The sequence below is a fragment of the Hippopotamus amphibius genome, chromosome 4, assembly GCF_030028045.1.
Source record: "Hippopotamus amphibius kiboko isolate mHipAmp2 chromosome 4, mHipAmp2.hap2, whole genome shotgun sequence".
NCBI lineage: Eukaryota > Metazoa > Chordata > Mammalia > Artiodactyla > Hippopotamidae > Hippopotamus > Hippopotamus amphibius.
Window position 1 is genome coordinate 99,425,192 of NC_080189.1, and position 24,892 is coordinate 99,450,083.

The 24,892-nt window shown below is 35.1% G+C and overlaps 1 protein-coding gene across 3 annotated transcripts in view; it reads left to right on the top strand.

Annotated features, from left to right (window-relative positions):
- HYCC1 (hyccin PI4KA lipid kinase complex subunit 1) overlaps positions 1-24,892 on the top strand; it is an 86,140-nt gene that overhangs the window by 53,479 nt on the left and 7,769 nt on the right. For all 3 annotated transcript variants that reach the window (XM_057731171.1, XM_057731170.1, XM_057731172.1), the window contains 3 exons: positions 8,561-8,677; positions 11,403-11,490; positions 12,002-12,161. In XM_057731171.1, coding sequence (XP_057587154.1) covers positions 8,561-8,677; positions 11,403-11,490; positions 12,002-12,161 — 365 coding nt within the window. The remainder of the gene's footprint in view (positions 1-8,560; positions 8,678-11,402; positions 11,491-12,001; positions 12,162-24,892) is intronic.

A 24,892-nucleotide genomic window follows, 5' to 3' on the forward strand; every position in this document is an offset into this window, starting at 1 on the left:
TGTTGTTATGCAATGAGTGTAAGAACCAACACTTCAGAGACATTGGTTTAAGGAGTAACTTGATGCAGGAACTTTCACCTGTAAAACTTAAAACACACTACTCTAAAGCAGTGTCTTAGATGGTAGGAGCCAGGATTATGTGTGTATACACACACACACACACACACACAAACACACACACACACACATACATATATATATATATATACACACATACATATATGAATAAATAAAATATTCTACTATACTATGCTCTAATGTTCTAATATATACAGTTGTTTTGATACAGCCTCCTAAATAAGAACCACTGTTGATGTTTTCCTGAAACTACTGATGGAAAAGTTAGGAAAGAATATGTGTCACTGGTTTCTGTCCTGTGTAACTCCAATGGACTGTCTTCTAATATAATTACTTTTATGCTCTGAATAGAAAAGTGCTAATATACCAATTTTACCTAAGTGGAGAACTAGATAATCCTTTAAGAACTCAAGTAAGAGCTGGTTTTGAAAACAAAGAGAAACAGATTACTTAAAAACTAGCCTTTAGGATTTGGGCTAAGGAAAATTTTAGTAGAAACATTTTAGATTAATTCTGTGCCACAAGAAAAACTCATCATGTATAAGTATTCACCACCTATAAGAAAATGAGAAAGGAAAGAGATCTATGTAATTCAAAAGACTTAACCTATTTAATAATGCTAACTCTTAAGCCACAGAACATGATATAATAGGAACTCCATCAAATCTCTCATTCCCATCTTTTTTAGTTTGCTTTTGTTTTTGTTTTAGATTCTCTATTACTGTATTCTCTGTGGTTTAAAATCTAGTTATTTATTTCTCTTAACTCCTGGTTCCCTTAATCATTTATCAGATACTCTAAGATGTACATTTTAAAGATGTGTAGAAAAGAATTAGAAAGCACTTTTGTCTAATCAAGCAAAGCCTAGCCCATAGCTATGGAAGGAAAATTGGTTATAGAACTGCGGTGATGGGTTATAAATGATTATGATAGTTAAAGTACAAAAGCTTCCTGATGATCTTAGTCCTGGTGCAGGTTTTCCTGAAGAGTAAAGTGAAGTGATCACACTGTGTAATGGCTAACCACATCCTCTTGGCCATGTGGCAGTTGTTTCAGATTGCTGCTCAGTTTGGTTGTTGATGATGATGATGCCAAAATGATTGACTGGGTTATTTCAGAGAAAGGGTACGTAAATACAACCAGAAAAATTTTGTGGAATATCTGAGCTGGGTTCAGTGACAAATGTGTTCCATTCTTTTTGTAACCTTTTGATTATAATGAATTATGGAATTAAAACAATCCTGGACACTTCCCACCCTCCACCCATACATACAGATCTTTCTACTGGGCAAAAATCTGTTCAGTTAACTCTAAGCTTTGCTTCCGGACTGAGGCTGATGGCCAGCTTGATAGCCTGTGTTTTCTTCCTACACAGTGTGCAGGGACCACTTGAAGGAGAGATCTGAAAGGAGGCAAGAGCTAGACTGAATGTTTTAGTCAACGAGTTTTTATTTTCTGCTAGTACTAAATTTTACATATGACCCTCCTAAAAGCAACATACCCACCAGTACTGCAAATAAGTTTTATTAGTATTCCTAAGTCCTCTAAATTTGGGGAAATATTTTCTTTCTTTTTCTTTCTTTCTATTTTTTTTTTTTTTTTACTATTGAGCATCTCTTTTAATACAAGTGTGTTTAATAAATGGCGTATCTTGCCTTTTGATGTAGAATGTAAATATTAAAGATGAAACTATACCAAGCTGTAAGTTAAATTCTCTCCCATTGTCTAAGGGACTGTCCTGATTTTGTTCACTTGGTGAGTCACCTCACTGACTGACTTCAATACATACTGCTAGGGATTCTTGACCAGTGTATTTGTTCCTGTAAATCTATAGGAAACCCTGCCCCACTCCTCTTTCCTAAATCAGCCTTCCTGACCACCTAGAAGATTTCTTCTTGTTTTCTGTCCATTAAGGATTCCTTTGTGCAAATAAACCATCCTGTGGATTAATTTTCCCAACTGATGAGAGAGAGAGAGGGAGAGAACAAGCTCTTAGCACAGTGATGCCACTTTGTTATCATTCAGTAAATGACAGCTACTATGTGTTGTACCCCAATGATGATGAAGACACATGTTCACTATAGATACACAGCCGCTGTTCCTTTTTTCCCACCTGTTTGCAGTTACCAGCTGTTCTAGAGTGTATCTTATACTAGGTCATTCCTTGCTGAAAGAACCTACAGTTGACTTTTCATTGCTTATTATTTAATTTGTAAGCCTTTCTACCTTTGTAAATCTTCTCCATCCTTCCTTTACCACCCATTTGAAATAATCTTTTCTCCAACAACTGGAGCACTGTTTTTGTACATGGTATTCTCTTGAGGGAAGTGATAGAAGATGCAGCCTTTATTAGGCTCCTGACGTCAAAGAGCAGAAGCATGAGAACAGAGAAGTGCTCGTCACTGTTACAGGCACTTCTTCCATTTTCTCTTTTCTCCCTTATCCCCCCACTTTTTCTGCTCTCCTGGCCTTCTCACCTCCCCTCTCCTCAGTACTTAAAAAGCAGAGCAGAAAAGAAAGAGGTTTTGAAATTGGTTAGTTTTATTTCATAGTCTGTGTATTTTATCCAGATGGATAGGAAATAGAACTGAACCAAACTTTAAATATTTCTCAAGTTGAAAAACAGAAAAATCATTGTTTCCCTTTTTTCTGGCTAGTTTCTGCTCACTGGTCTGATGATCTAATGATAGTAGTTAGTTAATCTGTTTTCCTTTCGACTTTAAGTTCTAAATAAATACTCTCTCCAGTCAGCCTCACTGGAGTTGGGCTTTCTAATTGTTCTGTGGTTTGTAACTCAATATATTGACAACTATCTCACAAGTTTTCTTTCGGTCTAAGAATGAGATAATGTCTCTTAACAGAGAATGAGAATCATGGCAGTAGTTTCCCTCACTTACAGATTGATACTTAGAACTTCTCCCAGAAATGTATTGATGAAATATGCCTTCCAAAAGGAATTTTATCTTATCATGGTTTATGAATTTGGGAGATATCTGTATGTGACCACAGAGTAAGTTTAGTACAGCAGTGAAGGTTATGCCACTCAGCTGCCCTTCCATAAGATTAAGTTCTTATGTTTTGGATTTGTAAAGGGAAATCATATACCTTCAGGATACCCCTCTGGTGAACAGAGGAGTCAGGCATTCATGTGACATGTTATATATATTGATTGGTTTTGCTTTGTTCTGCCTTTTATGTAAATTCGGTGAAGGATCTATGTGAAAAGAGTATCTTTGAATAGAGCAATCAGAGTACTGAAGAGTAAGTCAGAATTCTTAATTATTAAAAGAAAGGAATGGAGAGAACAGGGTAAAGAGAAGCCATTGTCAGTTAATGCTGCAGCTGGCTAGGACTAGCTTATTTGGGGGCTTATTTGTTACCTCCTTGGAGAGGTCTTCCGTTATCATCTTTTCTATAGTAGCACCTTCCCACCCCAGTTTATTTCCTTTTAGCACTTATAACACTGTTATTACTTTGTTTGTTCACTTGATATAGCCTGTCAACTGCTGGAATATCATGAGGTCAGGAACTTTGATTTTTTTTTCACTGCTTTCTCCTCAGAGTTCAAGAGGAATGCCTGGCATACAATAAAAAACGTAATAACTGTTTGTTCAGTGAATATATGATATATAATCTCTTCCACTTCAGATTTGTGATCCGTTAAGTACAATTATGATTAAAGGAGATAATTCACTTTTTACTTTTTAAAAATCTTTCATTGATAAATGCAGAATTCCTGAAGTCACTTGCTACACTTTGGGTAAAGTTTTAGTAGTTATTAAAAACTAACTGCTAAAAAACAAACAAACAAAACCCCCTAACTGCTATGATCTGAATGTTTATGTTCCCCCCACCCCCAGATTCTTATGTTGAAATATTAATGCCCAATGTGGTGGGGCCTTTGAGAGGTACTTAGGTCGTTAGGATGGAGCCCTCATGAATGGGATTAGCGTTCTTAGCCAAGAGACACCCCCTCTCCCCTTCTGCCACGTGAGGATATAGCAAGAAGGCTCCAACCTTGAAGAGGGCCCTCGCCCGACCGTGCTGACACCCTGACCTTGTGAGTCCAGTCTTCAGAACTATGAGAAATAAATTTCTGTTGTTTATAAGCTACTTAGTCTACTGTATTTTGTTATAACGGTCCAGATGGACTAAGACACTAATGCTTTGCATTTCTGAATAAAGAAGTAAATAAAGCCTCTAATAGATAACTGCTTATTTCCTTATAGGTAGCTAGTAGAGAAAATGAGAACCTGGAATCCTATTTCGCTTGTGAATTGAGAGAACTATCTCTTTAGTTCTCACCTAAAGTAAATTTAAAAGTTGATTGACCATCCTAGAGCTATGGCAAGGTTATTTTTAAAAAATTGTGTAATAACAGTAATAACTTATTTTTCTGACCGTATTCTCTTTCCTAAACCCATAGATACCTTGTAAGAGTTAGAATTCTTTCTGTTGCAACTGACTGATATCTACATAAAACTATGTTATATCAAAGGGAAGGTTTTTGGCTCTTAGTACTTGGGAAGAGCAGGGATGAAACTGGCCTGAGGGTCAGCGTAGATCCAGAGGCTCAGCTATTATCAGGCTATTCTCCCTTTCACCTTTTGGCATTGTGCTTTTTATTCTGAAGATAGGCTTCTTCCACGTGGTAAGAGCAGTGACCACAGGCAGCTAAAAGCTTACATTGTCTATCTTTAGTGAACTCAGGGAAAAATAACATCTCTCCCAGGTTTACTGTGAAAAAAAATCCAGCAAAAGTTTCTGATCATGCTGTCTGAAGCTTGTACACACCCCTCTAGGGCCAAGTTGCATAGTATTATTATTGGAAGAGTACTTACTGTATCAGTTTAAATATTGGTTTGGCTCTTTTAACAGAAATAACAGTAACTTAAATAAAGTGGCTATTTATTTTTCTCTCACATTAGAAGTCCAAGCTGATAGGTGGTCTGAGGGCAGATTGGCTCTGTTTCTAAAGTGTGGAAGCTCCTTCTTTCTTGGGATTCTGCCACTCCCTAGGGTGTTACTCTTGTCTGTATGCTGATGGATCTCTACTACTACTACATCTGCCTTCTATCCTGAAAGTAGGGAGAAAGAGAGAGTGGAAGGCAAGCAGCTGCTTTTTAGAGGTACAACCTAGGAGTTGTACCCCTTCAGTTAACAGACCATTTCCAGAACAGTCACATGGTCATACTTAGATGTGAGGAAGGCTAGGAGCTATGGTCTCTAGCAGGTGGCCATAGTTCTAGCTAAAACTGGTTGGGGAGTGTGGAGGGGAGTGTGCCATTATATGTTATTAAAAGGAAGAAGGGAAAAATAGACCTTAAGAGTAGTGATCTCTTATCACAGGCAGTTTTATTGGCAGCCTCCCCATAATCACATGGTTATACTTGATTTTATAGGGGAAGACTAGTTCCTAAAGCTAAGAGCGATAGAGGTACTATTAGTGGTGGGAGAGAGGACATGACAGACAGAAGTGACACATATATCATATACCTAAAAATAAACATATCTGAAACTTGGCATCTTCCAGAACAGTATGTCTTATTTGTCCAAATTGATTTAATGGCACTACCAGTCAGCCAGCTATCCAGATTAAATGTGGGATCATTGTATATTCCTCCTATTCTTTCCTTCTTACTCCCTGATGATACTCTGTTTTTTTAGTAAATTTATTTATTTATTGGCTACATTGGGTCTTCAGTGCTGCATGCAGGCTTCCTCTAGTTGCGGCCAGTAGGTCTGTTCTTCATTGTGGTGCACGGGCTCCTCATTGCGGTGGCTTCTCTTGTTGTGGAGCACGGGCTCTGGAGCGCAGGCTCAGTAGTTGTGGTGCATGGGCTTAGCTGCTCCGAGGCATGTGGGATCTTCCTGGAGCAGGGATGGAACCTGTGTCCCCCGCATTGGCAGGCAGATTCTTAACCACTGTGCCACCTAGGAAGTCCCTCTGATGATACTTTCTTGATGTCACTCCAGTCCCACCATTTCTCCTTCTCCCCACAATTACTTCTTTAGTTCAGGCTCCCTTCCTCTCACTCATGGGATATTTGGACACTCTCCTCTCTAATTTCATTGAATTCTTCCAACACAGCCTGAGTGATATTATCAAAATACCAGCCTGATCACGTCCCTTCCTTACTTAAAATAACAAAACAAAAATCTTTATTTAGTTGCTTCCTGTTGCCTTCATGATAAAGCATAACAAGTTATAAGATACCCTGACTCCTAACTAGCTTGCTTCTCTGTTGTTTTCTAGTGTCCTAGCCTTCTATTTCTGCTAAAATTTCCCCAGTCTTCTTGATATCACACTGTTTCTTCCTTCTCTGCTTTTGCCCTTTACTGTATTTTCACCTGGAAAATGCCACTTTTTCCTCTAGGCTCAGTTCAAAGGAATCTCTTTCTAGGAAGCTTTCTCTGACCCTCTACTACTGCCACCAGCATTTACTATGCTCTCCTTTTGCCACCTCTGTAACTTATTCATTGCAAATATTTGTTTACTATCGTCTTCCTGAGTAGATTGTGAATCCCTATGGGAACTGCATCTTTTATCTGTATCCCTAGTGTCTAACACAGTATAAATCCTTGATAAGTATTTATTAATGAATAAATGAATTAATTGAAAAAATCCTTTCATATATTGGTTCTCAGTTATTTACTACTATCCCTGTCATAAAGGTGTAAGGTGTAAGAAGATAAAATTTGTCTAAGTTTCTTTAGGTAATAAGAGAGGAGTCTCTTTTCTAATTTGGATATAAGTTTTTATACTATCAAGCAAAATTGAGTTGGTTTTATTTTATGTAGAGCTAATTTTTCTCAGGCTGCTATAACAAAGTATCATAGCTTGGGTGGCTTAAACTATAGTTCTGGAGGCTGGGAAATCCAAGGTCAAGATGCCAGGAGATTTAGTTCCAGGTGAAGGTCCTGTTCCTACCTTGCAGGCAACCTTCATGTGGTAGAGCATGTTCTGGTCTCTCTTCCTCTTCATAAGGTCACTAATCCAATCATGGGCCCCACCCCTCATGATGTCATCTAAACCTGGTTACTCCCAGGGCGGGTCCCACCTCCAAATGCCATCATATTGGGGAATTAGGACTTCAACACATGAATTTGGTGGGGGGGGGTGGAAATATTCAGTTTATAAGTATTCCTGCTCCTTTTTACTCTTGGTTCTAAAGAGTTTTAAGATACTCTTGATATGAAATGAATTTATATTTATTCTTTAAAGTTGCTTTGAATAAATAATCTCCTCAAGTTGCTTTGAATATTTTTGAAATGGCCTGTGGTATACTCAGGAATATTTAAGTAAAGATTAATTAGATTAATCTAATTGATTAATTAGATTCATTAAGTAGAGGAAATATTAAGTCCCAGGTAGTAATTGCATGAAGGGATGGGGTGAATAATTAGATCTGTTGATTAGTACTGTGTTAAGTGAGGGTTGTGTTAGATCAACCACACCATATTATGAGAAAACAGCTGTTTTCCAATTTTATTAAAACTACAAACTTACTGTTTATGTTTAAAGCAGTGCATGTGGATCATAGAAAATTTAGAAAATACATATAAAGAAAATAAGCCTATAATCCCATAGCTCTGAGATAACTCTGTGACCTTGTATATGGGTTTTTTTTTTTTTGCAGTGACATGCCATTCACCTATTTTTTTTAATTACAAGATGGAATAGGATGTATGTGTTGTTCTTAGTTTTTTTCCCTGTCATTTAAATTGACTTTCAAAACATCATGTTTGTTCATATTATTCTCTGAATGATATATGTAATTGGTCCCCTGTGTTAGACTTCTGGTGGTTTCCTATTCACTAAACTAAATACTCCTTAAATATTCTTTACTATGATTAATACTTCTTTACATTTCGATTTTGTTTATTGTAGTTTCTTTTAAAAATTTTAGTAAAACCTATTGGTCTTTAGGATGTTTGGGCATGTGAAGACTATGTAACTATTTGGTCATGTTTTATTCTCTTATGGTATTTTAACATTAAAATTTTCATTCAGTCTGTCTGAAATTTATCAAGATATAGAATGAAGTTTGAGTCTAATTTTAAACTACTTTTTTGGAGCCTGCAGTTTTCGTCAAGGACTTTGTCAGGAATAGAGGATCATACCACAGATCTATTCATGATAAATAGTTCTCAGTATCATGTTTTATGGTTTTATGATAACCAAAAATCATTAATAATTTAGTCAGTAATAATGATTGATCAAAATTAGTGAACCAACTCTTGAGAATCTGGTTCACTTACTATGTATTAACATACCCCTAGCTTTCTACATTTTTTTCCCAGTCTAACTTACTCGGGAAAATGTTACAGACAAATGTTCTGTTTTGAAAGATTCTTTGTTTCATGCTATTTGGTTTGTTATGAGAGCGTACCACGTACATTGTTGGCTTATAAATGTTAAAAAATAAATTACCTAAGTTTTTTACTAATTTAATGAATATATTTATTTTGGTCTTTCTAGAATCTGTGTTTGTGGATATCCTCGACAGCATGTAAGAAAATACAAAGGTATAAGTAGCAGGGTACCGGTTTCTTCAGGATTCATGGTTCAGATGTTAACAGGAATTTATTTTGCTTTGTAAGTTTATTTCATATACAAAGTTAACATTTGATCTCTTTGGAAAATTATAGTCTGTTATTTTATTGTTACTATACTATAATCTCAATAAACAATCAGCATAGTTCTGTGAAAAAATATGAATGAATATCTTGATAACAGTTTTATCATTTAAAACATATCTTTTAATATTCCAAAGAATTTGTAACCAACTAAAACACTTCATCATCTTTCTTTAATTTGGGTACAGGATGAAATTTTGTGACACCTGAATACACTCGCAGTTATTTTCTTCATTATTCATTTTTTTTTGCTGTAATTTCCAAATAGCATTTTTTTCTCTAATGACTATATTTTTTCCATTTCCAGAAATTTTAATTCTTGAAAAAATCTTATAGCTTCTTTCATCACAAAGTTTATTATGAATTTGCTATTAATTTCTAATAGTGATGCTCAGTCTTACTTGATGCTTTACATATTAGTATTTTTCTTTGAACCCTATCTTTTACTTTGTAACTCTCTTACTATACATACCTTACTATACTTTGTATTATACTCACTTGATACCTTAACTTTCCCCAGTAAATTATGAGCCTCTTAACTGAAGGCAGAATTTATGATCTTTGGGCCAAATCTGGCGTGTTCCCTTTTTTTAAAAAAGTTTTATTGAAACACCCTGACATCCGTTTGTCTCTGTATTATCTGTGGCTGCTTTTGTGCTACAGGGACAGAGCTGACTAGTTGCCATGGAGACTGTGTGACCCACATGCATAAAATATTATCTGGTCCTTTAAGAAAAAGTTTGTTGACCCCTGTGTTAGACCATTAATATTGCCCCACAGCTCTTGCAGGCTGTAATCTATTTTATTTTCTCTCTTTTTTGCTTTGTGTTGCTGAGTAATTTCTGTTGATCTGTCTTCATGTTCACTGATTCTTTCCTTGACTATGTTGAGTCTACTGATGAGCCCGCTGAGGCCTTCTTCGTCTCTGTTACTGTGTTTATATCTAGGCTTTCCATTTGGCTTTTTCTTATAGTTCCTATCTCTCTGATAAACTATCCATCTGTTCATACATGTTGTCCCTGTTCTCCATGAGAGCCTTTAATATATTAATCTTAGTTATTTGAATTTCCCTGATAATGACATCTGGCTCATCTCTGAATCTGGTTCTATTGTTTTTTGTCTCTTGACAGTGGGTTGTTTTCTTCTTGCTTTTTGTGTGCTTTGTATTACTTGATTGATCATCATGTTGTTCCTGGGTAGGACAGTGGAGACTGAGGTAAATATTATTAATGCTGGAAATGGATATGCCTCTTTCCTAGGATGCTAGTAGAGTTGTTATAGGCAGGAGTGAGCTGGGACTGGATTTCGTTGTTGCTATGGTTACCTATATTGCACCACCTACTTCAAATTCCTTTTATGTTACCTGGTACTTATTGCTGGAGGGCTTTTCCTCAATATTCTTGGTCCTGCCCCTCCTCCAGTGGTAAGAGACCTCTGGCCTTACTTCTTCCTGGCATAGGGTGATTTCCTGATCCTCCCCTACAGGCAGAGATCTTTATTTTTTCTCTCCCTCACATCTAGAGTTGGTCTTCACTCTGCCCTCAGAGTGAAAGAGTTTGCTGCTCTTTCCTCAAAGGCTTTAAACTTTTGTTCCACTGAAAGGGTCTGGCTGGATTTTGGTGCCATTCCTGCTCTGGTGGCCACTCTTCTCCTTCAGGCTTGCACTAGCAAGAGCAGCTTTCTTTGGTCCCCTCCCTTGCACTTAGTTTTTCGTATGAGTGCCCAAAGGTGGTTTGTGGAGAAGAGCTGATGAGTCGGTATGACGTGCCCTTGTATCTGCTTCCAGATTTTTATACTCTTGTACTGGCCCACACCTGGCTTTTAGGAATTTGTTGAAAAGTTAAGCTGAATTCTCCTTACTACCTACCTGCATTGTGGCCTGACTCTCCTCAGGGGCACCTAGCTGCTGTTGGGTTTCAGGCTACTTGGTTGCCCTGTGACCTTAGCTCTTGTTGGATTCATGAGAAGTTATGATTTGGTAGATTATCTGGCTTTATCTTGTTTTTAGGGTGAGAGCATTCTCATTCCATTTTTTTTAGGCCTCCCTTGCACTCTTTATGTAATTCACATTTCTTTATTTTGTTATCAGATGAGCGAGCCATTATTTCTCTGTCCCTTCCATCATTTAGCCAGTTTTAAGAAGAGTTTGGGCATATCTTTGAAAATTAATGTAACCACACACTTTTTCCCCATTATCTCTGTGATATTTGAGGCATATATTACATACACTTCTAAATGACTGTGTGAATGCAAAGAAGTAACTACTTAGGATGCTGCAAGCCACAGTAGTTGTAGATTTTCATTAAAAACTGCGGCAGTTACCGAGTAATTAGACCATGAAATGTTTTGAACGTTATTCTGAGGTATATAATTTATTATCCTCTGACTTGCTTCGAAAGTGTAAAATGCTTTGAGATTGCCTAGCTTTTTGGATATCTGTTCTATAAATAGACATGTTCTTTAGAGATGAAATGTACATCTGTAAAATTTTCTTTGCTATTAATAAGCTTTCAGATACAATTGAAAGGAATTCAAAGATTTAATAGTACATTTTTAATGAGGGTGAAAGGCTAAGCAGTGTGCTAATATGATACATTATTTCCCTCATTAAAGAAAACAGTTTTTCATTTTATCTTATTCAGTTATATAGAATTAAAATAATTATACTTCATTTAATTTTATAGTTATAATGGAGAATGGGATCTAGCTAAAAAAGCATTGGATGATATCATATACAGAGCCCAGCTAGAATTATATCCAGAGCCATTGCTGGTAGGTGCCTCACTTACTTTTGTAAATTTTGTAATTTAAAATTTCTCAGTTTAGAGCTATAAATTGAGAAGTAGCCATTCGTAGTGCCTTAGTATGTTATTAATACTCAGTGATTCATGCTCTTGTTATAGTAGAAAAATTGTATACTTGAAAAAGGTATACATGATTTGAAAATTTCATTAGGCTAACTTCTTGGCCTGATAAATAGTCATTTTCACTTATGAGAATGTTCTCATTAACATGTTAGCACTGTGTTTATTAATTAGCATTAGGCATTTGGAAATATAATTTAATATTTTTGGAATTTTAAATTTCACCACATATATCCTTAAACATAAGTTTCCTTCTGCATTCTTACTTCTTATTTTAGAGGACTTATATATCATCTTGTGAATATCTTGGAGAAATTATTCTTTTTAAAAATCTGTTAAAATTTAGCATCTTGTTTTATCTAAAGGTATAATAATACATCTGTTTAATGCTAATCTTAGACTATATTTTTCCTTCTTAGGTTGCCAATGCAATACAGGCTTCATTGCCTCATGGTGCCATGAAATCTAGTAAGGAGGGTACAAGGTGTATTCAAGTTGAAATCACACCAACTTCCTCTAGAATATCAAGAAATGCAGTAACCAGCATGTCAATAAGAGGTCATAGGTGGAAAAGACACGGTAAGAAATAAAACACTCTTCAAATTAGAGGATTGTTAATGCTGTCCCTGTCTTCTCTGTACTTAAGGTGCTGTAACTTCTAAATTTAGTAAATGCTATCAAAGTGGCATGGAATAAAGAGCTGTTGGATCACCTTTAACCTGTCATTGATTACCTGTGAGTGGCAGGAAATAAGAAAACAGAGCCCCTTATATATGAATGAAAATTTATTTAAACATTGTATTGGTTTTTAAATTTTCTTTCAACACAGTAGGAGAGTAGGAAATGCATTTTTCAATTATGAATACATTTTAGGTTTCTATTCACAACTATTTACAAATATTCCTTAATGTTTCTAATTTTTCAACTCTAGCAGGTAAACTTCCATATTGAAATAGAACAACTAATAGGGACTTTAACATTTTCTTCTGGACATCTTGGTAAAGAATCCTATAGTATCGATACAACTCTAGGCATTTCTATTTTCTAGAAGTTAATTTTCTTATTTGTTTGTTTTAGTATTCCTTCTTGACTGCTTCATTTTATTATTTTAAAAATCTACTGGAAGTTAATTTTATTTACCATGACCTTCTCAGTGCTTTCCATCTCTCTTTCTCTTATAACATATTATTTTTTTATTTAGTTTCTTCTTCTTTTTATAACTCGCCTCCTACATAGAAGTTGTTGTAGTGGGCAAAAACCAGTGTAAGAAGAAGACTGTTGTCACCTTCTAGAAGTTAACCACAGAATGGGAAGCAAAAAGCCACTTCTTTGCCCCAAGCAAACATATATACTGGAATAAAACAAAATTCATTCTCTGTTTTCTTCTTCCTATAAACTGCAATGAAAATGGTAGTTCCTTTTGGTATATTTGGTTCCAGTTGTCTCTATGGTATCTATAGGAAAAATGCAAAAGTGAAAAGAGTGAGATTATTCACTGTGAAAAAGAAAGTTGATGAAGAGAACAGTTGCCATTGTTCCTCCTTAGGGACTCTAGGAGACAGTGTGTCAAAAAAAAAGGATGATGAAATTCTCTAGCTTTACCAATGATCATTTTCAATCTTTTCCTCTTTAAAAGTAATGTGACCAATTCTTTTTTTGTTTGTTTTTGTTTTTTTCTATCCATGTAGTTTTTTTTTTTTTTTAAGAACTTTTATTGAGATACAGTTAACAGACAATAAACAGCATATATTTAGAGTGTACAATTTGGTATCCCAATCTCCCAATTCATCCCCCCCCAACCCTCCCTGCTTTCCCCACTTGGTGTCCATGTGTTTGTTCTCTACATCTGTATCTCTATTTCTGTCTTGCATTTCCTCTTTCAGTTGTTAGCATTTGCCTTGTGTATTGAGGTGCTCCTGTATTGGGCGCATATATATTTATAATTGTTTTCTCCTCTTCTTGGATGGATCCCTTGATCTTTATGTAATGTCCTTTCTTGTCTCTTGTAACATTTTTTATTTTAAAGTCTATTTTATCTGATGTGACTATTGCTACTTCAGCTTTCTTTTGATTTTCATTTGCATGGAATATCTTTTTCCATCCCCTCACTTTCCATCTGTATGTGTCCCTAGGTCTGAAGTGGGTCTCTTGGGGACAGCATGTATATGGGTCTTGTTTTTATATCCATTCAGCCAGTCTGTGTCTTTTGGTTGGGGCATTTAGTCCATTTATGTTCAAGGTAATTATCGATATGTATGTTCCTATTACCATGTTCTTAATTGTTTTGTTTTTGTTTTTGTAGGTCCTTTTCTTCTCTTATGTTTCCCACTTAGAGAAGTTCCTTTAGCATTTGTTGTAGGGCTGGATTGGTGGTGCTGAATTCTCTTAGCTGTTGCTTGTCTGTAAAGCTTTTGATTTCTCCTTTGAATCTGAATGAGATCCTTGCTGGGTAGAGTATTCTTGGTTGTAGGTTCTTCCCTTTCATCACTTGAAATGTATCATGCCACTCCCTTCTGGCTTGCAGAGTTTCTGCTGAGAAATCAGCTGTTACCCTTATGGGAGTTCCCTTGTATGTTATTCATTGTTTTTCCCTTGTTGCTTTTAATAACATTTCTCTGTCTTTAATTTTTGTCATTTTGACTACTATATGTCTTGGTGTGTTTCTCCTTGGGTTTATCCTGCCTGGGACTCTCTGTGCTTCCTGGACTTGGGTAGCTATTTCCTTTCCCATGTTAGGGAAGTTTTCAACTATAATCTCTTCCAATATTTTCTTGGGTCCTTTCTCTCTCTCTTCTCCTTCTGGGACCCCTATAATGTGAATGTTGATGCGTTTAACATCATCCCAGAGGTCTCTTAGGCTGTCTTCAGTTCTTTTCATTCTTTTTTCCTTATTCTTTTCTGCATCAGTGATTATCACCATTCTGTCTTCCAGGTCACTTATTCACCCTTCTTGCTCAGTTAATCTGCTATTGTTTCCTTCTAGTGTATTTTTCATTTCAGTTATTGTGTTGCATATCTCTGTTTGTTTGTTCTTTAATTCTTCTAGGTCTTTGGTAAACTTTTCGATCTTTGCATCCAGTCTTTTTTCAAAGTCCTGGATCATCTTCACCATCATTATTCTGAATTCTTTTTCTGTAAGGGTGCCTATCTCCTCTTCATTTAGTTGTTTTTCTGGGGTTTTATCCTGTCCCTCCATCTGGTACAAAGTCCTCTGCTTTTTCATCTTCTCTATCTTTCTGTGGCTGTGGTTTTCAGTTCCACAAGACGAAATACTGCTGATACTGCTTGATACTGCTGTCTGCCCTCTTGTTGTGACCAATTCTTGAAAGTCCTTTAGGGAGGCACAAAAAAGAGGTGGTAAATGTTTGCCATTAGCAAGGCAAATTATGCTACTGTTTAAAACATAGTCAGAGTCTAAACATACATCAGTTTCTTCAGTGACAATTATGTTACAGTTTGGGACTAGATTAGAGGTAGAAAGTCATTTAATTAGATATCACCATGTTAACCTAGAGATTAGTTTTCTGTTTGGGCATTAATAGGTGAAAATAGGCACAGAGGCAATGAACCAGATAATATGGGTCCACTGTGGCCGTAAGTGCTTCAAAACTGCTACTACAGGAAATGCAAGAATGAATTTTAATTCCTTTTCCACTTTCCCTTCTTTCTATTTAGGTGGACATATTGGCAACCAGGGGAAAAAAATATAGGTCCTGCAGTTAAAAATATGAGATATTGAGGTTTAATTGTATTTGTTTGTATGTATGTGTGAAAGAGAAGATTTGTGTATGCATCCATAAGTGCATTCAATGGAGTAAGATGTGTACCCAGCAATAAAATAGAAACCATTTCCCAGAAATATTGTATAGCAGTAGGTTACCAAAATGAGAAAAGACTACCTGAATATATTGTGTGTACTAGGTTCTTACATGTCTTCCAGATTTTGTTTTGGCTTCCACTTGAAGGGTTGGCAGTGTCTTAAGGCTACAGCCTCATTACAGTAACTTCCATGTCACCTGTCTCCCTACACTTATTCAATCTTCACAACTCTAACACTTGGGCAACTCCTGTTTATGATAACAAAAAAGTCAAGGATGAGGACTTAGAGGAGAATGAACTATGAAAAGCAAGTCAGGTGCATGTAGCAGAAACAGAATGTAGCTTAGTCTTGTGTACCACTCTTCTGCAGTGTGAATTCTCTTTATCCAGTGGACTCTAAAGTATTCCTAGTCCAAGGTCCTTATTTATCTCTACAGGTAGGTTGCATTCTCCATTTCAGAGTAGTCTTGGCTTTCCTTCCTGGACCAGTATTTTTCATTGTTAATCTGTTTTGCAGAACTGAAAGCGTTTCTGTTTTTCATCTCCATGGTCCTGATTCCTATTCGAACACCTTATCATTGTTCTGGGATCTAGCTGCACTGGCTTCTTGTGGGGGAGATAGGTATCTTTACTATAGTTCTTAAATATATAGATCATTCTCAACTTGTAAAATGGATTTTTAAATTTGTATAAATTTTGTTTATTATATTACATTCACATATAAATTATGTATAAATTATAACAAAATTTAATTTATTTGTACATTAATTTTTGCAGAAACATTATTAAAGGGCTTGTGGATTCCAGGGTGATCCACAAGTCTTATCATCTTATCATGTTTCTGAAGTATAGCACTGTGGAATGTAAGCTTAGTTTATGACTGTGTGAAAACACGGAGTTTCTTTGTTTGGTGGAATGCTAAATGTGTTTCGTGTTCCACCTATATCCCTATCCCTACCATTCCCTTCCCATACCAACCCTCCCAGGAGGGTTTCTTCCCAGACCCTGAACTGTATCACATGGTAGGAACATGGAGTATGCTGCTTTAAGTCACTGATGATGAGAGTTGGAGAAGGAGAAGGGGCAAGAAACATGAACTCTAAGGAATATTTTTTTTTTTTTACTGCTTGTCTCTTTCCTTGTTATTGCTAGTTCTGGGAAAGAAGAAAGCAAATGCCGCCCCCTCCTTTTTTTTTTTTTTTCCTCTTTTCTTGGATCTCTTCCCTTTTTCTTCTCTTTTCTTTTATCTGTGTCTTTTTTTTTTTTTTAAAGAAATTGAGATATAATTAATGTATAACATTAGTTTCAGGTATACAACATAATGATTCAGTAGATGGATATATGGTGAAATGATCAGTACAATAAGTCTAGTTAACATGCATTTCCACATAGTTACCTTTTTTCCCCCTTATGATGGAAACTTGTAAGATCTACTCTCTAAGCAACTTTCAGATACACCATACAGTATTAGTCACCATACTGTATGTTACATCCCCAGGACTTATGTTTTTATAACTGGAAGTTTGTACCTGTTGATCACCTTCACCCGTATCACACTCTCCCACTTCCCACCTCTGTTTTCTGTATCTAGGAGTTTTTTTTAATTCCACATATGAGGAAGCTCGTATGGTATTTGTCTTTCTCTGTCTGACATTTCTTAGCATAGTGCCCTCAAGGTCCATCCATGTTGTTGCATATGACAGGAGTTCCTTCTTTTATGGATAGATAATATTCCATTTTATATATATCACATTTTCCTATTCATTCGTCGATGGACATTTAGGTTGCTTTGATGTTTATATCTTTATTTATTGCCCTTCTCCTTTTTTTCTGCATTTTCCATACAACCTGGGAGAAGAGGGGCGGGAGTAAATGAGGTTGTCCCACAGAAGCAGCCAAGCAGAACTTTTTCTTTTCTCTTCTTTCCTTTTCTTTTCTTTTCTTTTCTTTTCTTTTCTTTTCTTTTCTTTTCTTTTTTCTTTCCTTTCCTTTTTTTTTTGCTGCTTTTTTCTTTCCATCTCCCTTTTTCATTAAGGAATGTAGATAAGTAAGCCATTTGAACATATTAGTGTGTTTGCATATCTGAGTCACCAAAAATTGCACACGTAAGCAAATACATTAAATTGAAGCAGTTAATCACAAGTATTCTTTTTCTTATTTGTAACAGAAAAAAATCTCTTTATCTTTACAGCCAAAACCAATTCATATTTTAGTCTTTCAAAAATTAATTTGGAACAGTTTTAGTCATTTGCATTCAAAAATGTTTTCCTGAGCTCTTTTAGCATATACCAATATTTCAGGATTCTCTGAAGCTTCACGGATCTGCCATTTATTTCCTTAAAGTTAAGAATTTATCTATAGTTTATATTTTAATGGAAAATGTTCTTTTGGAAGTTAAAAAATTACTTTAGCTTTAGCATTTCCACACATTTCAGAATATATATCCCTTGCCATCATCTTATTATTGTTAAATAACAACCCAAATTTCTAGAATTATATTTTGGCTGGTTCATTTTTTAAATTATTATTATTAATAAAGTTTATTTTCAAGAGCAGTTTTAGGCTCACAACAAAACTGAGTGGAAAGTACAGAGTTCCCATATACCCTCTGACCACTACCCTCTGTCAGCATCCTTTATCTTCCCTATCAGCATCCCAAGCCAGAGAGATGTTGCAAGGCTCTGTAATTTTAATTTTGATCAGACAGTGACTAAATAGGGTGATTTTTAAAAAAATTTACTTATTTAGTTTTTTATTTATTGGCTGCATTGGGTCTTTGTTGTTACACCTGAGCTTTCTGTAGTTGCAGAGAGCAGGGGCTGCTCTTCATTGCAATGCACGGCCTTCTCCTTGCAGTGGCTTTTCTTATTGCAGAGCATGAGCTGTAGGCTCGTGGGCTTCAGTAGTTGTGGCACGTGGCCTCAATAGTTGTGGCTCCTGGGCTCTAGAGCGCAGGCTCGGTAATTGTGGTGCATGGGCTTAGTTGCTCCATGGCATGTGGAATCTTCCCAGACACAGGGCTCAAACCCGTGTCCCCTGTATTGGCAGACGAATTCATAACCACTGTGCCACCGGGGAAGCCCTAAATAGGGTGATTTTTAAAGAAAGCTTGGTTTTAGCTGAAGTATTATTTTGGAGAGACATGTTTGACAATTAGTGTGTTTGCCTGATTTCCCCCACTTTTCACTTAATTATTTTAATATTGTACTGACGTTGCTTAACTTAATGTTGTGTTTTCAGACTTTTTAAACTTTTGTATACATTTTTGGGAAAGTTTTAACAAAGTCTTAATTCCATGTCAATACATATGTTTGGAAAGTAAAATTACAATGTAGAATTGCTGCTTGTGACTTTCAAGGGTCATGGTTTCAGAATCAATAGCCTTGTTTATATATGTTAATTATTTTAAGCATATTGTGTTTCACTTAGTGTGTATTTTTTTAAACCTATATTTTTGAGCCACCTACAGATTTTTTTTTATTTTTTTTATTTTTTTGGGGGTACACCAAGTTCAATCATCTGTTTTTATACACATATCCCCATATTCCCTCCCTTCTTTGACTCCCCTCCCTCGAGTCCCCCCCACCCTCCCTGCCCCAGTCCTCTAAGGCATGTTCCATCCTCGAGTTGGACTCCCTTTGTTATACAACAACTTCCCACTGACTATCTATTTTACAGTTGGTAGTATATATATGTCTGTGCTACTCTCTTGCTTTGTCTCAGTTTCCCCTTCACCCCCGCCCCCTCCCATACCTCGAGTTCTCCAGTCCATTCTCTGTATCTGCGTCCTTGTTCTTGTCACTGAGTTCATCAGTACCATTTTTAGATTCTGTATATGTGAGTTAGCATACAATATTTGTCCTTCTCTTTCTGACTTACTTCACTCTGTATGACAGATTGTAGTTCTACCCACCTCATTATATATAGCTCCATCTCATCCCTTTTTATAGCTGAGTAATATTCCATTGTATATATATGCCGCATTTTCTGTATCCATTCATTTGTTGATGGGCATTTAGGTTGCTTCCATGTCCTGGCTATTGTAAATAGTGCTGCAATAAACATTATGGTACAAGTTTCTTTTGGGATGATGGTTTTCTTTGGGTATATGCCCAGGAGTGGGATTACTGGATCATATGGTAGTTCTGTTTGTAGTTTTTTAAGGAACCTCCAAATTGTTTTCCATAGTGGCTGTACCAACTTACAGTCCCACCAACAGTGCAGGAGAGTTCTCTTTTCTCCACACCCTCTCCAACATTTGTTGTTTCCAGATTTTGTGATGATGGCCATTCTGATCGGTGTGAGGTGATACCTCATTGAGCCACCTACAGATTTGAGGACTATTTAGAAGCCATAATTTGAAAGTAAAATGCAATTAGAGAAGGATAATAATAGAATAAAGATTTTAAAAAGCATTAAGGTAAGAGAAGAGTGTGAGTAGATTATGACTGTTACAAGAATCAAAATAAAAATTTCAATAAGAAAAATAAGATAAAATAGTGAAATAATTTCTTAAATTAATAATAAAAATGCAGTTTTATTTTCTTAAATATTTATTACCTTTAAAAAATAAACAGAGCTAAAAGGAAAACAGAAGGTATTTCTTTATAATTATGCTTCTATAGTTATTCTTAAATGCGGCTTCTAAAGCTATTTTCATTATCTACCGTATCAGTTGTAAGAGCCCTTTTTCTTAAATCCCTGAATGGTTCTCTAACAAGATTCTATTATACAATCTATACTTATTTATTTCCTTGTACTTTTCCATTCCTTCTCCTTTCCCAGTGCAAATTTAATTGTTATTTTTTTTGTCTGTTTCCCCACCACCATTATGACTCACTCTTCTTCCAGTTTTTAAAAAATTATCTATACTTGGAACAATGTAATCAACTTTTCCCCTTTTAAAATGGTTGTTGAAATACCCGTTCCATAAAAGTCCCCTAATTAAGTTATGGTTGCAAATAATGAATGTTTATAATTTTTGCCAACTAGTTATCTGATAAAAGTCTTATCTAGTGAAATCCTGATTCTTTATTACTGCCCACCATTCTTCCGCTTGTGCATTTGTGAAATAATGGGACAAGTCAGTGAAAAGCATTTTGGTATGCTTTAAAGCGCTACTTGAAGGCTGATGGTTTATTAACTAAAAACTACTTACTTTTTTTTATTAACTACACAATAATTGTATTCCTTTTTTAAGAACTTTTATTGAGATATAATTGACATACAATAAACCGCATATATTTAAGGGGTAAAATTTGATATTTTTTTTCTTATTAGTAATGTATATATGGCAATCCCAATCTTCCACTTCATCCCACCCCAACCCCCACAATAATTGTATTCTTGATAAGCTTTTATCAGCCAGCTTGCTTTTCAGATGGTCCTGTGATTGATTAACCCTTTCGTTGGCTTTCCTCAATTTGAGACAAACATGTTTAGTTTGAGTGTAATATCAAACAAAAAAGTATACGTATGTGGTGTAAGAGTAACAATCAGTTACGCTATTATCTGACATTTATATCACCATTACAGTCAGGATTTTTTAGAATGTTGTTTTAATACTTGTTGTCTGAATCCCAAATTGACATGTAAATAGAATAGATTGAACTTGTATTCTCTTTTATGTATGGTTACAACTGTTTGCAACAAACAGGTAGGTATAACAATAAGAGCAATATTTATAATCTAGATTCTTTGAGTTTTGCCCTACTTTTAGTCCTGACATATATTTCATACTATTGCATTTCATTATTTTGACTTAGGAGATCCAAGAGTACAGAATTTTAAGTAGTGAAAAAGAATTGAAAATAAGTACTATACATATTTTTAAGTCTTCTAACTTAGTAATACCAAATCAGTACCCTGAGAATTTTAGAGTGTTTAATTAATTATATGGAATGTTTAAGTGAAAAATGAAACAAAATATAGTTTACATAGATTGAATCTAAAGAAAGTGAAGTTTCATGTTGCTAAAGCTATTTTATCGCATTTTCAGCATCAAGATATTTAAAGAAATTTAAGTGATTGTAATAAAATTCAAAGATACCTGTGATTATGTTTTTTAAAAAATCCCCCAAAATGTGATTTGTTTCAATTTGCCCAGTGGTTTAGTACTAACCTATTAGATGAGAAAAGAAATGGAACAATAAAAAGATGCAATTCATGTTGGAAAATAGTTTATTTAAAACTGATTATTTTAAAAAACTGGTTATTGATTTAGAAAATGTTAATAAATTTCTATCATATAGTAACATATTGATAAAATAGGACATTAATAACTTTATAACTGTTAAATCTGAATAATTACGAGGTATATTTTAGTTAAATGTTTTAAAAATAATTATTTATAAATATTTCAAAACATTTAAACTAATCTTTCTAGATACAGCAGAAGGTAAATGCCATAAATCTTGAAATGGAACATTTATTTTGTGAATCAGATTTTATGACTTTATGAATAAAGCATTTGAGGAAGAACAAAGTTGCTTGTAATTATAAAAGCATTTTGAAAAATCTAGAAATGGTAATTTTAAACTCAAAAGTAGCAGACTTTAAAGAATTGACTATTGGAATTCTACATTTGCAATTAGAAATTTATAATGCTTATGTTTTTATTTTAAAAGTTGTTTATACTTACTAAAGAAATTCAGAAAAAATCATTTTGAGAAGCTCCATTATTTTTAGATTCTAAAATGCTATTTGAGGAGTAAATTTTCCTTTCCCAATATAGATAGTAAAACATTTGGACCAAAAATAAGCATATCCTTCTGACCCAAACTTAGCATTGCATGAATTTTAACTGACATTTTTTGATATTGACCTTTTACCTGTGGAAGTCAAAATAATATATTAGTGAATATTAGATGACAAAAAGAAAAAGGACATATTAACCAAAGAGCGAAAATACAGTAGACACCTGTGAACATTAGGCTTAAAGAGGAAGACAGTAGTCTTAGAATCCTGGCCAACTTTGGGGAAAAAAAAAATCTTAGTTTATTTCTAGATAAAATAAAATAATTTTCTATACAGAGAAGCAAGATATTTAAAATTATTGATCTTATGAGGCAAAAACGGTTGTTTGTAAATGACTGTGTTCTACCTTCTTTTTTCTTTCTTTTTTTTTAATAAGGAGGCCTTATATAATTCTTGCTGTAGTTAAGGAACTTGTTACTTATTATTATCGTTGAGCTCTGCCCCTTCCCCACACCTTTTAAGGAGCATTTGTTGAATGCGCATGGAGGAAGAAATAAGCTTTTACACATAGTTTTTGGTAAATGTTGCTTCCCTGTTTTTGGTCTGTCTGCTCATGAGAATTTTTAATCATGGAGGAGTCACTTCATCCAGCAGCAGTGTTGCAGTTCTCAAAGAGATTTTTTTTTATGCTTGAGACTTAATAAAGATGACAGAAGTTACTGCGAGCGACTGAATTCTCCTCAATAAGGAGAATTATGTCATTTACTATATAGACAACAGAAGCTAAAGACTTGACTGTTCTTTGCTTAAGGAATCTGGTAATATTTCCTAACCAGTGTATCTATAAATAAATTATTCTGGTCCAGACTGTGCTTTTCTGTGTGACCCAGGCTGCTCTTTTCTTATCCAGAAATTCTTCTGGCTTCCGGATTAAGATCACTAAATCTTAGTCTTCGTTTGTGTCCTTGCGCAGAGTGTAGCCCCTTAACTGCTGGGACCTTATTCTGTGTTTCTGTGGCAGCTTTGCTTTACTCTTATCTGCCTTGCAGATTACTGGCCCAGGCTGTGGACAGTTACAGTGCTGTTCTTTCTAACCCAGGACATACTTCATGCTCAGTATTTTGTGTTATACAAATGTGACTTCTGTTCATAAAGAATGCTAATAAAATACCCAAATAATTTATCTGTATACTTGTCAATGGCTGCCCATTGCAACCAGAACAAAGTCTAAGCTCTGTACTATACCCTGGTGATATCTTGCCTACCGCGGCAACCTCATCTGAAGACCACTCTCACCTTTCCTTCAACATACTAAGCCATTTCTGCCTTATGGGCTTTGTACTAGCAATTGGGGATATTTGAGCTGAGATAGGAATGAATAAGAAGTGCCAGCTTGAACTCTCTTCCTCCACATTATTGTGTAGCCAGTGCTTTTTCATCATTCAGATCTCAGCTCAAATATCCCTTCCTCAGAGAGGACTTCCCAGGCTACCCATCTAAAGTAGACTTTCTTCCTCACCACCGTGCTTACTCTTTCTCATTATTCTTTTCTTCATTGCATTTTCCACTATCTAAAATTCTCTTGTTTACTTAATTCCTATACTACAGTGCAAGCTCTGTGAGGGCAGTGTCTTTGTCTGTCTAGCTGGCCATTGTATCCCCAGAGTCCCCAGAGTCTAAAACAAAGTCTGGCATGTAATAGGTGCTCAGTAAATAGTTGAATGCATGAATGAGTGAATAAATGATAAGTTTATAATATAGACTGAGCAATTTGCTACTTTTCCTCTTATTTTATAGAAAAACAATGTAACAACATGATGGTAAACTGGGTAGAGGAATATTCACTTACAATCCCAGTACTGAAAGAGTTACCATTTTATAGTTTTTTTTCCACATGTATATCTATTTTTCATAGTTGTGCTCTATTTAACTTTTTAAATATATATTTTGCTTTTGTTCAGTTAACATTGTTAAACATTTTCCCAAGTTCTCCAGTTAAGTCCCATTATTTTAATTGCTACATAATACCACAGTGAGTTGATATACCATCATTTATTTAACCATTTCCAGAATATGCTAAATAATTTGTTTCCAACTTTTTGCTGTTATAGGTAACACTGCAATGAATAGCTTAATGAATATAGAAAACATGTGTCTTCCATTGAATAGAATAAATTGTAAACATTAAACTGACTGGGTAATATGAAATTGTTAAGGTATTTTATGCCACTTAAAATATATCTTATAAATTGTAAAGGAATGTGTATGACTTTCTCCTGGGGTCTACTCTAAAATACTGTTAATAATTAATGTCAAAATTGTATGATATAGACATTTGAGGGACAGATTAATTTTTTAATGTCAGCTTATTTTATTGATTTTGCAAATAAATTTGCAAGTGCCTTAGGTCATAACCAGATTCTCCCCACCTTTCTTTTTTTTAGATTCACCTTGTCTTTTTTTTTTCCTTCCCAGATTCCTTTAGACTTATGAATCAGTCTGAGTAAGAGTTGTTTAAATTCTGTTAATAATAAATTGTTCCTTTATTTAAATTGTTGCTTTTAGTAAATAGGGCAGCTGTGAAAAAATAAAAGCTAAAGCTAAGGTAAAGAGTTTCATGAGTGACAAAATGGAATAGATATTTGGGATTATAAAATTACATATGAGAGAAATTTCAACTTTTCATGATCAGTTTTAATGATGTTTGTGATTTGTTTCACCTTTTTTCTCTGCCCCCCGCAAAGCCAGAAGGAATTTTGTAGGGAGAACTGATTTGAGTGCCTTTGAGAACCAAT